The sequence below is a fragment of the Chiloscyllium plagiosum genome, unplaced genomic scaffold (assembly GCF_037043375.1).
Source record: "Chiloscyllium plagiosum isolate Xiang-an unplaced genomic scaffold, Cpla_swu_hap1 HiC_scaffold_14, whole genome shotgun sequence".
Classification (NCBI taxonomy): domain Eukaryota; kingdom Metazoa; phylum Chordata; class Chondrichthyes; order Orectolobiformes; family Hemiscylliidae; genus Chiloscyllium; species Chiloscyllium plagiosum.
Window position 1 is genome coordinate 49,059,069 of NW_028270152.1, and position 15,158 is coordinate 49,074,226.

General features: G+C 37.5%; 1 protein-coding gene across 1 annotated transcript in view; it reads right to left on the reverse strand.

Annotated features, from left to right (window-relative positions):
• Positions 1 to 15,158, reverse strand: part of suclg2 (succinate-CoA ligase GDP-forming subunit beta) — a 314,651-nt gene that overhangs the window by 108,269 nt on the left and 191,224 nt on the right. The window contains exons 8-9 of the mRNA XM_087994422.1: positions 5,834 to 5,995; positions 2,511 to 2,653 (exon numbers count right to left, since the gene is read on the reverse strand). Coding sequence (XP_087850548.1) covers positions 2,511 to 2,653; positions 5,834 to 5,995 — 305 coding nt within the window. The remainder of the gene's footprint in view (positions 1 to 2,510; positions 2,654 to 5,833; positions 5,996 to 15,158) is intronic.

Here is a 15,158-nt window from a genome sequence, read left to right on the forward strand (position 1 = left end):
CAAGCAATCATATACTGTACATTAGCCTTTCAGCAATTGCTCTGACATATCTAAAACTAAGCTACGAAATCAATTGTGCAGTCAGTTTTTAAATTTATCTTCAATATGTATTTAAGATTTCCCTATTTCCTACACAACGAAACTCTTTTTAGAGAAGTAAATTTAAGTCAGCAGCTACAAATTGTTTTGACTATCCAGATTTTTAATAAAACTGCCACAAGGTGAAGTTGAAAATACTGTTGAAATCAAAAACTTGCAATATAACGCGCCAATAGCATACTGAAAGGTTCATTCTCTCAAATTATGAAATTTTGAAAGGAGTTGGATCAATATAAATGAGAATGCAGGATATACTAGTTTTGTTACTTAACCTGCCTTCTACCTCTATTCGCGATGTGGCAACGTTATCAAAACCCAAAATTGTAATTTTCTAATGAACAAGTTTTGGTATACTGTATTAGAGAGAACATGACTTTCTACTGCTTATTCCAAAAGATACTAAGTGCTAAACTATCCTATCATTCCAATCAGATTTAAACATGCAGTTTTTTTCAAAATCATATCATACAAAGAAAGAAAATTATGCACATCAGTCCACAAATAATCATAATTTACTTTTTTAGAATGGATTGTTTACGTTTTGAGAATGATAGCATTTTTGGGATGGCAATGCCTTACAGAATTTTAATGATACCACAGGCAACGTTAACACAGTCTTCCTGTGTGCTTTGAATTGGGTAGACGAGCATTTGTTTAGGCCTTCTTTTCTCGGCCCCTGTCCAGTTCAAAAACAAGTAACTCTGACCTTCAAAAAGGCAGATTAGTCTCTAAATACACAAATCACTAAATCTCTACACTAAATCATCAAAATAATCAACATCCGGAGCATCCTCTCTGCACGATTGGAACAAGTTTGTTCAGACATGGGTAGTAATCTTTAATCTTCAGTCAGGTGCACCCTACTTATTATGTGGACCGGAGTGTTCATTTTATCACATCCTTTATAATAGACTGCAGCATTTTTCCTACTACTGATGTTAGGCTAAATAGAGCCTCCAGAACTCCACCATAATTTCCACCTTTTAGGTAATTCCATGTCTAGTTCCTCCTTTACAGTTAATGGTAGGGCCCTGGGTAATTTTATCCAACAGAAAGACCCATGGCTCAGGTACATAGCTCTTTGAAAGTTGCATAACAGGTAAGCAGGGTGATTAATAAGGTGTTTAGCATGACTGACTTCATTGCTAAGACCATTGAGTATAGGAATTGGGACACCACGTTGAGGGTGTACAGGACTTTGGTGACGCCACTTTTGAAATACTGTGTACAGTTCTGAACACCCTGCTATGGAAAGGATATTACTAAATTGGAGAGGTTCAGACAGGATTTACCAGGATGTTGCCAGGACTAGAGAATTTGAGTTATAAGGCTAGGTTGGGACTTCTTTCACTGGAACATGAGGTTGAGAGGTGACCTTTTATAGAGATTTATAAAATCAGAGGGGCACAGATAAGGTGAATAGCAAAGGTCTTTTCCCTCGGGTGGGCAAATTCAAAACTAGTGGGCATAGTTTTAAGGTGAGAGGACAAAGACTTAAAAGACATCTGAAGGATAATTTTTTTTCACAAAGAGGATAGTTTAATATGTGGAATGAACTGTCAGAAAAATTGGTAAACGCAGCTACAACATTTTACAGATATTTGGAAGGTACATGAATAGGAAAGGCTTAGAGGAATATGGGCTAAATGAAGGCAAGTGGGACTAGTTTAGTTTAGGAAAATTGGTCAGCATGAATGAATTGGACTTAAGGGTCTGTTTTCATGCTGTACAACTCTACGACTCTATGGTGTTACATTTGTCACTGTCCAATCTGCTGAGACTGTTCCAGGACCTGCAGCATTTTGGAAGATGACAACCAATGCATACACTACTTACATGCCCACCTCCTTTAGTGCCCTGTAAAGTAGATTAAATCAGGTCCTTGGCTTGTCAGCTTTTAGTTCCATTAATTTCTCGAGCATTACATTTTAAAAAAATTGATACTAATTTCCTTCAATTCCTCCTTCCCAAGAGACCTCAGCTTACCTAGAATTTCTGGGAAAGAGTAGCATAAATAATGGATCAGTAAATTTTGGTGAACATCACAGATAAACTATGTGGACTCACATTGAGATTTTTATTTCCCCTGTTAGTATTAAGCAAAGTCACAGTGAATGGTTAGCACTTTCCCAATTTGCAAATAAGCTCTATGTGAATGCATAAATTTATAGACAAATAGTTTTGTGGCCAGAGTACAATATTATATAGATAATTACAGATCACTGGTGCTCATGAAAATGCACATACATTAATCATTGAACGAGTATTTGTGTATTCTGTGTTTAATTAAAATAATTTCATTAAAATTTAAATTATTTACAAATCCTTAAATAACTGCCAGTGCAAAAACACTTGCTATTATACATTCCTTTCTCCTAATAAAAATATTGTTTACAAATATGTTGTCTTACCTTGGGATCCGCTGTTAGTAGTTTAAAGGCTTGGTACACTTGATTCTCTTGTACACCACCGCCCAGATCAAGAAAGTTTGCAGGTTTTCCTCCATGAAGTTCAATGATATCACAAGTAGCCATTGCAAGGCCAGCTCCATTAACTGTTTATAACAGAGATATCATCTCTTACCAGCTTGCAAGGCATCATATTCTAGCTCATCAGTTATTTAAATACAGAAAGGCATACAAGACTAGTTTGTTATAAACAGTTTCATAAGAAAATTCAAGTTTTAACAACACTGACGAAAGAAGGAGACTTGCATGAAAGATGGACCAAAAAGGCTGAACAGGCAGATATTGTTGTGAGACTTAAATATAAAGCAACCATTTCTAGTCATATCAGCAATTCAACAGTACTTTCTCGACAAGCGATGCAAGTCTAAAGACTGTCTCTTTTCTTAGTCCTTGATTAATGAAAAATACAGAAGTGCATCTTCACTTAAAAAGTGAAAATTTGAGAAAATAAATCATATAAAGAAGTGTAAATAAATACCTTTACTGGTAAACAGAGATCCGACAACATAAAAAGGGATTATTTAGATTAATGGACAAATACAAAAACAAAACCATTTTCACAAATGGGCTAGATGTATAATCAGCATCCATTCTCAGAATTCACAAACTTTCAACAAAACAGAAAGGAAGCACATGCTCCTGCAAGTATCCCATATTAGTGTAGGCAACTGTGTTGGTAGCAGGAGTGTATATTGGAATTGCATTAACCAGTGAACAGCTTACTTAGTTTTCTGAAGTTCCAGCAGGATCTGTTTGTAATTTTGATAAGCCCTGGTGCCACATACTGAACTCACCCAGCAACATGTGGTAGCATACAACAGAAAAGACCCTTCAGAAATGCTACATAAAGGGATCATTAAGTCTACATCAACATGATATTGAGACCGAGACAACACCCAGGTTTGTTTTGATAAAGGAAAATAATATTTGGGCCACACAACATCTCTGTAATGACCATCTCCAACATGAGAAAATATAAACATCTCTCATACTATTGAATATCTGATCATCACTATTCTGAGGATCACTGTCAGTTAGACTCTTAATCGGGTCAGCCTCAGAAATGCGGTACCAACAAGGTTGGTCAGTTATGAGAATTCTGTGATGACAGACTTGCCTCCAACTTCCACAAAGCCCTTCCAAAGATTACATGACAGAAGTCCAGAGACTTCTGAAGAAGGGTCATTGGACCAGAAACATAACTTTGCTTTCTCTCCGCAGTCAGGTAGATGGGTTACCTTTAGGAAAGCTAGGAGAGGTAGGCAGGTTGCGTAGGACTCTCCTCTGGCTATCCCCTTCTCAAATAAGTATGGTGCTTTGGAAAATGTAGGGTATGATGGACGCTCAGAGAAATGTAGTACTGACAGTCAGGTTTCTGGTACCCAGACTGGCTCTACTGCAATGAGGAGTATGTCAGATTCCAAGTGCTCGATTGTGATAGGGGACGTTTTAGTCAGGGGCAGACCGAGACATCTGAATGGTGTGTTGTTTCCCTGGTGCCAGGGTCAAGGATGTCTTGGAGAGGGCACAGAGTGTTCTCAAAGGCAAAATGATCAGCAGGAGGTTGTTGTACATGTTGGCACCAATGGCATATGGTTTCTTGCAGTTTTCTAACATGTGACGTTCCCACATTGAACAATGAAAAGATGTTGTGCTAGGATGAGTGTTAGGGAAAGAGTAGCATTCGCTTAGGAAGGTTCTAACATGATAGCCTGTGTAGCTTGATGCTTGTAGCTGCAATTACTATGACAGTCAATCAGACAGGTAATGATATAAAATTGCAAAACATTTACAAATGTGAGTTTTTATTTCTAATCTAATGCCATCTATGTGCCCTCAAAAGGTTTTCCTTTTTATTTCCTTCCCACTCCAGGAATTGCAAAGGGTTATTAATGGCTGGCAGTGATTAAACTGATGCACATCTGGGCTTTAAATATGGCACTGGCAACAGAAATCCTGGAAGATCCCAGCAGTGGCGAATGCTTCTACAAGATAGTGCATGCATGGTGCTACAGAGATGTGATAATCTGTAATGAAGTGAGCAGTACAGAATTGCTTGAGATAACCCTCTAGAATTCACATACAGAAAAGCCTTCTATCAAATTCCGCAAAATTTTAGTAAATTTCAGTCCTTTCTGCTGAAATTGTGGATGAATTGGAGCGTATATGAGGAATTTAAAATGACTCTATAGGCTCATTCAAAAATGAAGTAGCAAAAGAAGGTACTGGAGTTTTGTCAATGAAGGGACTAAGCTTACAATTTGGTAATGAATAGGATTGGGGAGAAAGTGAGGTCTGCAGATGCTGGAGATCAGAGCTGGAAACGTGTTGCTGGAAAAGCGCAGGTCAGGCAGCATCCAGGGAACAGGAGAATCGACGTTTCGGGCATAAGCCCTTCTTCAGGAATGAGGAAAGTTTGTCCAGCAGGCTAAGATAAAAGGTAGGGAGGAGGGACTTGGGGGAGGGGCGTCGGAAATGTGATAGGTGGAAAGAGGTCAAGGTGAGGGTGATAGGTCAGACTGGGGTGGGGGCGGAGAGGTCGGGAAGAAGATTGCAGGTTAGGAAGGCGGTGCTGAATTTGATGGATTTGACTGAGACAGGGTGGGGGGAGGGGAAATGAGGAAACTGGTGAAATCCGAGTTCATCCCTTGTGGTTGGAGGGTTCCTAGCCGGAAGATGAGGCGTTCTTCCTCCAACCGTCGTTTTGTTGTGGTCTGACGATGGAGGAGTCCAAAGACCTGCATATCCTTGGTGGAGTGGGAGGGGGAATTGAAATGTTGAGCTACAGGGTGGTTGGGTTGGTTGGTCCGGGTGTCCCAGAGGTGTTCTCTGAAACGCTCCGCAAGTAGCCGGCCTGTCTCCCCAATATAGAGGAGGCCACATCGGGTGCAGAGGATGAATAGGATTGGCAGTTTAAACCTTAGTTCGCTATTGAACAGAGTATAGATATTGGGAGGAAGGTTATGTATCATTTCATAATGACTAAATAAGTTGTCTTTGGTCTTTCCAGTGTTTAACTAACAATGCAATGACAATAACTCAACAATTTGAAATTCAAACTGACTAAAAACAAAATTCAACTGACAAACATGTCATCATATTATCGAAAGAAAATTACTAAAACAGCTACTTTCAATAAAAACATTTTACAATTGCTTCTGGGTATATCAATAAAGGATCTCTCTTTTTAATACAGCAAAGAAATATTAGATTTTCCATTCAATTAAAAATCTTTTCCAATAGCTTAACTCACATGCTCCACTTACCAAAGCAAGCAATATTTCCGTCCATACCGACGTATTTGAGGTCATACTTTGCTGCTTCACATTCCAAGGGATCACTTTCTGATTCATCATTCTGAGAAAAAATTTCCTTCTGTCTGAATTCTGCATTATCGTCAAAGTTGATTTTGGCATCGAAGCAAACAACTGAAAGGCCAAGATAGGGATGAGTTTTAAAAATAACATTTATAATTTTTTTTCAAAAAGCACCTCCATTTGAATATCTGTATGAATGGTTCATAAGTTATTTGCTGCAGAGAGTTAAAAGGCACTGTATTTTTGACTTGGATAAAATAAAACTACACAAACTAAATTTTGATTAAGTATGTGAGATACTGTATTTTAGGTCTCTTTACTGACCCACTCAGAGCTCTATATTTATTAATACCATGTCTCCATTCATTCATTACTCTTTACTAACTCACTCACCAGTACACTATGTTTATTATACAGCATTTCATTCATTCATTCATTAAACCTTTGTAGTATATTTTACTATTACAAGACAGACTAAATTAAAACACCCCTTCCAACCCACTGCTGCCTCTTCACACCTTCAATCTTTATCATCCCATGCTGCAAGTAGTGTTTCGATTTGTTTCTACATCAAAAGATACTCCCCAATAAGTGATAATATTCTCACCTATTCAGAACAAAGCCACCCCCGCCACTGTGTCTCCACAACTCACCCGAAATTATGGGAAGATTATAACATTAATCAGCCCTTAATGACAGTCTCTTGGGACCTGAATAAAATCCAGAACATCAAACAGTTTCCTCAACTAGTATGCACCTGTTAAATACATATTAAATAGGGCTGCTATTCCATTTAAGAAACTTACTACCAAAACAGCACTTCCATAACTATAACCTGATGTTGTGTCTTTTATAACTTTATATACCCCAGTCCAACAGCAGCATCTCCAAGTCACGAGTGAATGAGAACTGTCAAACTGACAACAGCAAATAAAAACTCACAACTCTATACTTTTATTAAATGTGTGTAAAAGTTCTAACTTATTAAATCACATAGGTCTAGTATTTTTACTAACGTGTACTAACTTAAAAGACAAAAGGACTAACACCTCGTATTTATGCAAACTCAGACTGGACAGACATTCTAATCCCATCAGGAGAAACAGCCAACATTTAACAAGTGTTTGAAACATCTCCTGCTTCCCCAGGTCAGAAGTCATGCAACCCTTTTCCAGTATCTACAGTATTTTGCCTTTATTAGTCGATTTTTTTTTCCAAATTATTTTTAGCCAACTCCTGCTTTGGCCAGTCTCTTTTCTGTGAAACTCAATATAAAGGATGCAAGCTAAGTCTCTGAAATTTAGCTTACGAATGCAACCAATTTAAATGCCATCCATATATCATTTTTAAAGGGGCTGAACGTTATGGATCCATTAGGAGCATCCCTAGTAGCAGACAGTAACAAAGCAATTTGTTTATTCCAATCACTAGGTCTAAGCTCTAATCACAGCCTTTAAATTTTGGTCCAATCTTTCTAATCTTAGAGTTGTAGATGATAAAGTAAAGCTAGAAACTGTTTTTTCCACAAACCATGATTTTTTTTTTAGTATTTGTAATATAAAACTTGACTTGATTCAATGTGTCACTGATACCTTATAAAAAATCTGAAATTAACTTTTTCATTTCTATATTGCTGTATATATTTCCAAAGGCACTGCTTCAAGGAATCTAGTTAAAACCGCCACTGATTAGAAATACTGGTTCCTTTAAGGGTAAGCCAGAACTGCTGTAATGTTATTCAAGTAGGTGATTTTCATTAGATTTTGGATTTAGAGTCAGGTTCTTTATCAGTGGCAGCATTGCCTTCTGGAAAGGAAAAGGTGGAAACTGCTGTTTGTGATAAAGTATAGAATTACAATAAAACTTATGTAAGGAGTTGGGAGGTCATGTTGCGGCTGTACAGGATATTAGTTAGGCCACTGTTGAAATATTGCGTGCAATTCTGGTCTCCTTCCTATCGGAAAGATGTTGTGAAACTTGAAAGAGTTCGGAAAAGATTTACAACGACGTTGCCAGGGTTGGAGGATCTGAGCTACAGGGAGTGGCTGAACAGGCTGGGGCTGTTTTCCCTGGAGCGTCGGAGGCTGAGGAGTGACCTTATAGAGGCATGGATAGGATAAATAGACAAAGTATTTTCTCTGGGGTTGGGAAGTCCAGAACTAAAGGGCATAGGTTTAGGGTGAGAGGGGAAAGACATAAAAGAGACCTAAGGGGAAACTTTTTCACGCAAAGGGTGGTACATGTATGGAATGAGCTGCCAGAGGATGTGGTGGAAGCTGGTACAATTGCAACATTTAAGAGGCATTTGGACGGGTATATGAATAGGAAGGGTTTGGAGGGATATGGGCTGGGTGCTGGCAGGTGGGACTAAATTGGGTTGGGATATCTGGTCGGCATGGACGGGTTGGACCAAAGGGTCTATTTCCATGCTGTACATCTCTATGACTCTATAAATCTCGAAGTCTTTTGCTGCCTATTTCAACATATGGTTATTTGTATGTTAAATAAAAACATCCATATTTGTTAAGAGATACTGATTCCCATTCCTGGTTTTACATAAAACTCCTTTGCATGAAGAACCTGCCACATGGTTCTTTGAAAACTAGCATCAGGATTAAAAGCATAGTTTAATAGATGTGGTGTTTCTCCACTTTCTGATATGTATGGCATGTGTGGCAAAATGCTTATCGATAATAATATTTTATTACTTCAGCCTGGCTTTTCCTAACACCTAAGTGACTTGCCATTGGAAATTTGTGAGCCAATCATAAAAGTTTACTTTGATACTCAGATAGGACTACACCTGGATGAACTACCACCCAATCCTCAGCAGCTCACTTTCGATATGATCTCAATTGCCTCATGTACTACACAGGTATTAGTTCTAATTCAATTTCTAGGTAGGCTATGTGATACAACACTCTCAAAATAAAATTTGCTTGCAGATCTCTATTAAAAACAGATGGCCTAAACATGTGAACTTCATCATTTTAATTTAAATTTTCAAAAGCTGTATCCAATAACTTAAGTTCCAAGTTAACTCGTTTTTGCACAGACTCTTCTTGATAAATTCAACAGGCCTGAGATCTTATCACAACACAGTCAAGAAAAAATCCAGGGTGTTCCTCCTGTAACATCTTGTGTTCTCTTATCTTTACTGGCTCTTCCACCTTCAATAAGGCCAATATATTTGAACCAGGTAGGTATTTTCCCAAAACCAGATCAATTTGTTTCCTAAGATTTGTTGCACTAATCCAACGACAACTTCTCCATTTTCAGTATACACAGTCACTCTTTAATTCAGCTCTGTATAATGGAATCAGTATGTAACCTCAATGTGTACATCCAATTAACACTTGATTAACCCTTCTGGAAGGCAAATGGCATTATCCAACAGACTGACTTGCTCCAACACCTTTACTGCTTAGCTTTTTGGTTTGAAGTACAGTACAAGGAATTGCTCTCATTTTGAAATAAAATAGTCAAAACCTTCACTGGACCTATTCCCTTCAACAATAATAAGGAAAGTATTGACCGAGTCATCATTTCCTTCTTAGTAAATTTTAAGGCAAATGTTCTCTGTTTATTCAACAGACCTATGGTTTTAATACATATTTTCTTTCCTGATCTCATAACTTCTGTGGATTTCTTGGCCATTCCTACTACTACAATCAGTCTCCAATTTAACTTCCAGCAACTAGCTTTGGTCTTATTACAATGGAAACAGATTAATTCGTTTATATCGCTTCTGGTTCTAGCATGTCTCCTTTGTTACTTTGGTGTCTTTCTGTCTGCTCCTTAAAACCAGTACCTCTTCCATTTCTGAAATATTCCACAGCAGTGATGTCTCTCACCTTCTCAAAACCTCTCTCTAATTTGAGTGATAAAACCACTGATCCCACATTATTTCTTTTTCACTTGTGGGTTCTTCAAATGTCTGATACATTTCTTTCTTGTACTCTTACATTTTAGTTGATAATCTTCAAGGACAAGCTGACAAATGTTAAGTATTGCTTTTTAAAATTATTTCATTGTCCCAGATCGTTCCTCTGGTTAACTGGATTCCAAATCTCCCCTTCCCCCTACCTCATTGAGATCAAACCCTCCAACTCGGCACTGCCCTCCTGACCTGTCCATCTTCCTTCCCATCTATCCAGTCCATCCTCCTCACCGCCTATCACAATTACCCCCCAACTACCACCCACTTATCGCCTTCCCAGCTACATTTCCCCCATCTGGTCAATGGTAAAGCCCAGCACATTGATAGTGAGTAATTCAGTAATGGCAATGCCACTGAATGTCAAGGGAGATTAGAACAGATTATAGCATCATGAGGTTTAGGAATAGGTTGCCGAGCAATCCAGAGTAAACATAATTAAACAATAACATCACCACAGTTGCACCAAACTATAGGGTGGCTCTCTCTGCAGAGACAGAGACAACTGATTAGGGTCACCATGTTTTAGGCAAGGGGAGAGGTTGAGAAGGTGAGTCTTTCGTGGGAAGTTCAGCTGGTGTGGGAATTAAACCCGCGGTGTTGGCATCATTCTGCATCGCAAAGCAGTTATCCAGCCAACTGAGCTAACCAATCCCCAAACATAATTTTGAATGGGCCAGTTTCAATGGCTTGGGAAATGGTAAACTGGAAATAAAGACTGTGCAGTAAAACTGTAACTGAACAACATGCTCCCTCTTAAGAGAAGTTAGACTTCATATGGTCAAAATATATTGCCTGAGGAGAAAAAGGCATTGTAGAACTTCCTGAATGAGAAATAAAATAAAGAATAAATGAGATCAAAAGATCAAATGAAGATCAACATGAAAAATTTAAGTTTGATTGTACATCGAGAAATAAACCGAATGTAGAAGATTTGGAGGGGAAATGAATGAGAGAGTAAATAAGGGAAGCTAAAACAGGCAGAGCAAGATTCTGAGAAACAACAGTAAACTGACATAGATGAAAACATACTGTCCATTTTCACCAAGTAAGGAAAAAAATGTCGTTGGTACAGTTGAAAAACTTCAATTTTAATGGCAGAAACCATGAGTTACTAATTCATTCCAGCCAAAACAAAATTAGAAAATAATTAAGAATGGTTGTTAGAGGAGCAGTGAATAAATAAATTGCTACAAAACCATAGTTTCTTAAATATAAAAGTCTGATGAATAGCACAACAGGATTGTACACAAAGGCTTTACTTCCTTTCCCATTGTGTACCTGTACACATAGCTAATTGGTTAGTTGCAATGTTCTCTAGAGAAATTAAACAAGAAGATTTTCTGGAAAACTGACTTACAACAAAAAAAAACCCTCCAAATATCTTAAAGTAAGGGAAACAAACTTATTTTGTCCAATGTACAGCTTCCAAATGCCAACATGACAAAACCTCTCCTACTTTTTCTCAATTAGAATTTAATTATTCCAAAAAGCTACAAAAGGATTTTCTTAAAAATAAGCCTGACCTCTCAAAATTAAAAGTAAGTAATTAGGAGCAAGTGCAAGAACAACAATACAGAAGCATAACATAGCACATGCTAGTAATTTGAAATAAAAACAGATTGCTTAAGGTTGATAACATTTCATGACCAATCTGAAATGTTAACTCTGTTTCTTTCCTCACAGCTACTGCCTGATCACTTGAGGGTATTCAGCAGTGTTTCTTTCTATTCACTTCATCGACCAGCAGCAATTGCTAAATATATAATAAATGAGTCATTTCATTGCTTCTCCTAATAAAATGCAGAAAAGAACACAAGGTCATTTTAAAACTCTACAAATAAAGGTAAGGGTGGGTCCAAGTGGGACATAAATAAACCAAACCTAAACAGTCAAGAACTTGCCTATATCCTGTTTATTCCTTGAATAATTGACTTTCTGAGCTGCATGACAGAAACTATAATATTTAAATGAGACTCCATCGTGGGAGCAATTTGATTTAACAATTGCAGACTGGGACCTCCAGGAATTAGGAAAGCCAGTACCTATTATCACAATTCATTATTCTTTAAGGCAGGAGTTTATTTTTGTTGTTATCTTCTGTAGGAAGTTGTGTAGATTGCATCACCCAATATATTTAAAGCTGAGAGAATTTTGATCTACAGGGGAGAGATGGGAATATGGACTTAAGGCTATGGCTTCCTGGAATGGCGAAGCAGACTATAAGGGACTGAATGTGCTACTCCTTTTATAATTTCTGATCATCTTATGAAGGTAGGCAGGAGCTGTCACACCCAGTGTATATTACACAGAGGGCCAGTAGGACCCAGAAGTGGTTCTTCCTAGTGCTTATAAGCAATTTTGATTGACTAACACCTCCCTGACAATAACAGAAACAAAAATTGTTGGAGAAACTCAGCACATCTAGCAGCATCTGTGGAAAGAAAGCAGAGTTAACATTTTGGGTCCAGTGACTCTTCCTCAGAACATGACAATCTTCTTTCTCTTCACCAAAGTGCTCTCAGTCCCACAACATGCCTCAATATTTCACAATTTCCGGGGGCTGCACTACAAAGCTGAAGACATAATTTGGCATGTTATTTTAGCATAGTGGTGACAGAGCGCTATCTTTGTTGGAGGCATTGTCTGAAGAGGGAACATCAAAGGCCTCATTGCTTCTTAAGTTGAATGTAAAAGATCTCATTTCACTATTCAAAAAATGAACAGGCATGTATCTTCTGAATTTAGTCAACACGTATTGTTTATGGAGCCTATCAACAGCTGAAAGGATTCCAAGATCCATCGTTTGGGTCTATACGTTTCTAATAAATCTCTGCAAATATTGAATGAATTGTTATAGTGAAGTGTTCTTGGAGGATTAATGGATTACTTCGATCAATAAATACAATAGCTACCAGCAGATAAATCAATGTGATGTTCTGTATGTCTGCATCTTCAGAAGAGTATAAAAATTCATGGTTAATTTAAAAGTGTTTGTAATTTTATTTTCAAACTATAAAATCCAGTCAGACTTGCATCAGTTAGAAGGCAGACAGTGTAGGTGCAAAGGAGCACCTATTTGAACTCAGGTAAAAATCATGTCAGGAAACATGTTTTCTAATATAGTCCAAAGGTTTTTATTTGAATTTTCTATTACATAAATGCAGATAGTATTACAATGAATTGTTGTCTGTCAGATGTATTTCTGACAGACAGTATTTCTATATAAACCAATAATGCAAATTTAGCTTAAATTTCTCTAATTTTACAAAAGGGAAACCCAGTTTGACAAATTTATTAGAGTTTTTTTGAGGATACATTTGTTGCTGTAGATAAAGGAGCATCAGTAAGTGTAATATATTTGGATTTCCTAAAAGCATCTGATAAGGGCCATACAAAAGGATGATAGGCAAGATTGGAGCTCGTGGAGTTGGGTAACATTGTTAAAGGATTTGTTAATGGATTGGGATTAAAGAGTAGGCATAATGGATCATTCCAAGTTTGAAGGGTATGCTTATTGAAGTGCTGGAAGTGCCAAGATGTCAGCTATTTATAACAAAGTAATGACATGGATTAAGAGATGGTGTGTAATGTATCTAAGTTTGTGGATGCTTTGGAAGTTCCAGGTTCAAACTCCTTATGTTCCAGGTGTGTCATAACATTTCTGAACAGGCTGATTAAGGACGTTTTTCAAGCTATGTAGAAATACAAACTGTGACGAGACAGAGGCTACTAAGAATTGGAATACAGGAGAAAAGGAGTCTTGCTATATGCGCACAGGAGTGTTATTACAAGAAGATTTAAATACAGGTTTAAAATAAAAACTGGCTACGAATGCACAGGGCTTTCATGAAGCCAAATCTTTCTGCACTTGTGGTCTCCAAGTTTAACTAATGACTTATCTCAACTGGAGTAGTACATTGAAGGTTCTGTAGATTGGTCCTGTTAACAAAAGAGTTGGCCTTGATGAGATGAGGGAAAACTGGACATATAGTATCTGAAACTTCGGAGAATGAAAGGCAGTGTCATGGAAGCACACAAGATTCTGAAAGGGCTTAACAGGGTAGACACAAATTGTTTTGCTGGTTATGCAATCTAATAAAACCAGAGACAAGCTCAGGACAAGGGGCCAATGGATTAAGAATGAGATTAGCAGAAATTATTAAATGCAAAGGATTACGTATCTTCGGAATGATCTACCCTAAGGATTATGGATACTCCATCATTGAATATATTTAAAGGCTGGGATAGATAGATTTTGGATCTCTCAGGTAAACCAGTGATGGAGGGAGCAGTGGAGTAAGTACAATTGAAGCCAGAGATCAGGCTATGATTTCAACACCAAACTGTATGGTCTGCTCCTGCTCATTTTCTTTTTGGATTCTTGCATATTATATCACAATAAAATGAATAATAGATACAATAAAGGAAAGCTTGAAAATTATTGTTATTGACATACAGCATAGAGAATTAAAGCTAAAAAGACAATTTCTAAATTCCACTATACTGAATCCATTCCATACCTTTATTTATAATTCCTTCTCCCTGTTAAATAATAAATTATAGAGACATACATGAATATTAATGAAGAAATTACTTGATCAACAAAAGCAAAATTGTAATGCTTTTTAATAGCTAATAGAATTATACTTGTACTTAATAGGTATAACAAAAAAGAAATAAGCTACATCCATGCAGATTTACAACAGCTCCAGGTCTGATAATCTGAACAACTAATGCAACACTTCTGAGCAGTGAATTCTGACAGCTATAATCCTTGGATCTAACAGCTTTCATTCAGGATCTGAGTGCGAAAGCAAAGTACAAAAGACAAGATATCTAGTTAGAGGGTCACTTCCAATTCCTGAAGTAAGATTCACAATTTATCTCCCAAAGGGCAAGGACGATTAGAGGTGGACAGCACAGGTTTTTGTGAGGGAAATTGTCTCTCTCAAGCTTGACTGAGTTTTTGAGCAAGTAACCAAAACGATTGATGAGGGCTGAGGGATAGACGTTATTTACTTGGACTTCAGTAAAGCCTTTGAGCAGCATGGTAGTCTAATTATTAAAGTTGGATCAAATGAAGTTCAGGGTGAGCTTGCCAACTGGATACAAAATTGGCTTTACGGTAGGCGACAGAGTGTGGTGGTGGAGAGCTGTTTTTTGGATTGGAGGCCAGTGACCGGTGATGTTCCATAGGGATTCGTACTGAGTCCACTTTTGCTTGTCATTTATATAAATGATTCAGATGAGACCATAGATTTGCAGATGACACAAAAATTGGTGATATAGTGGTTAAGAAGGTTATCTAAGATTACAGAGAGATCTTGAACAATT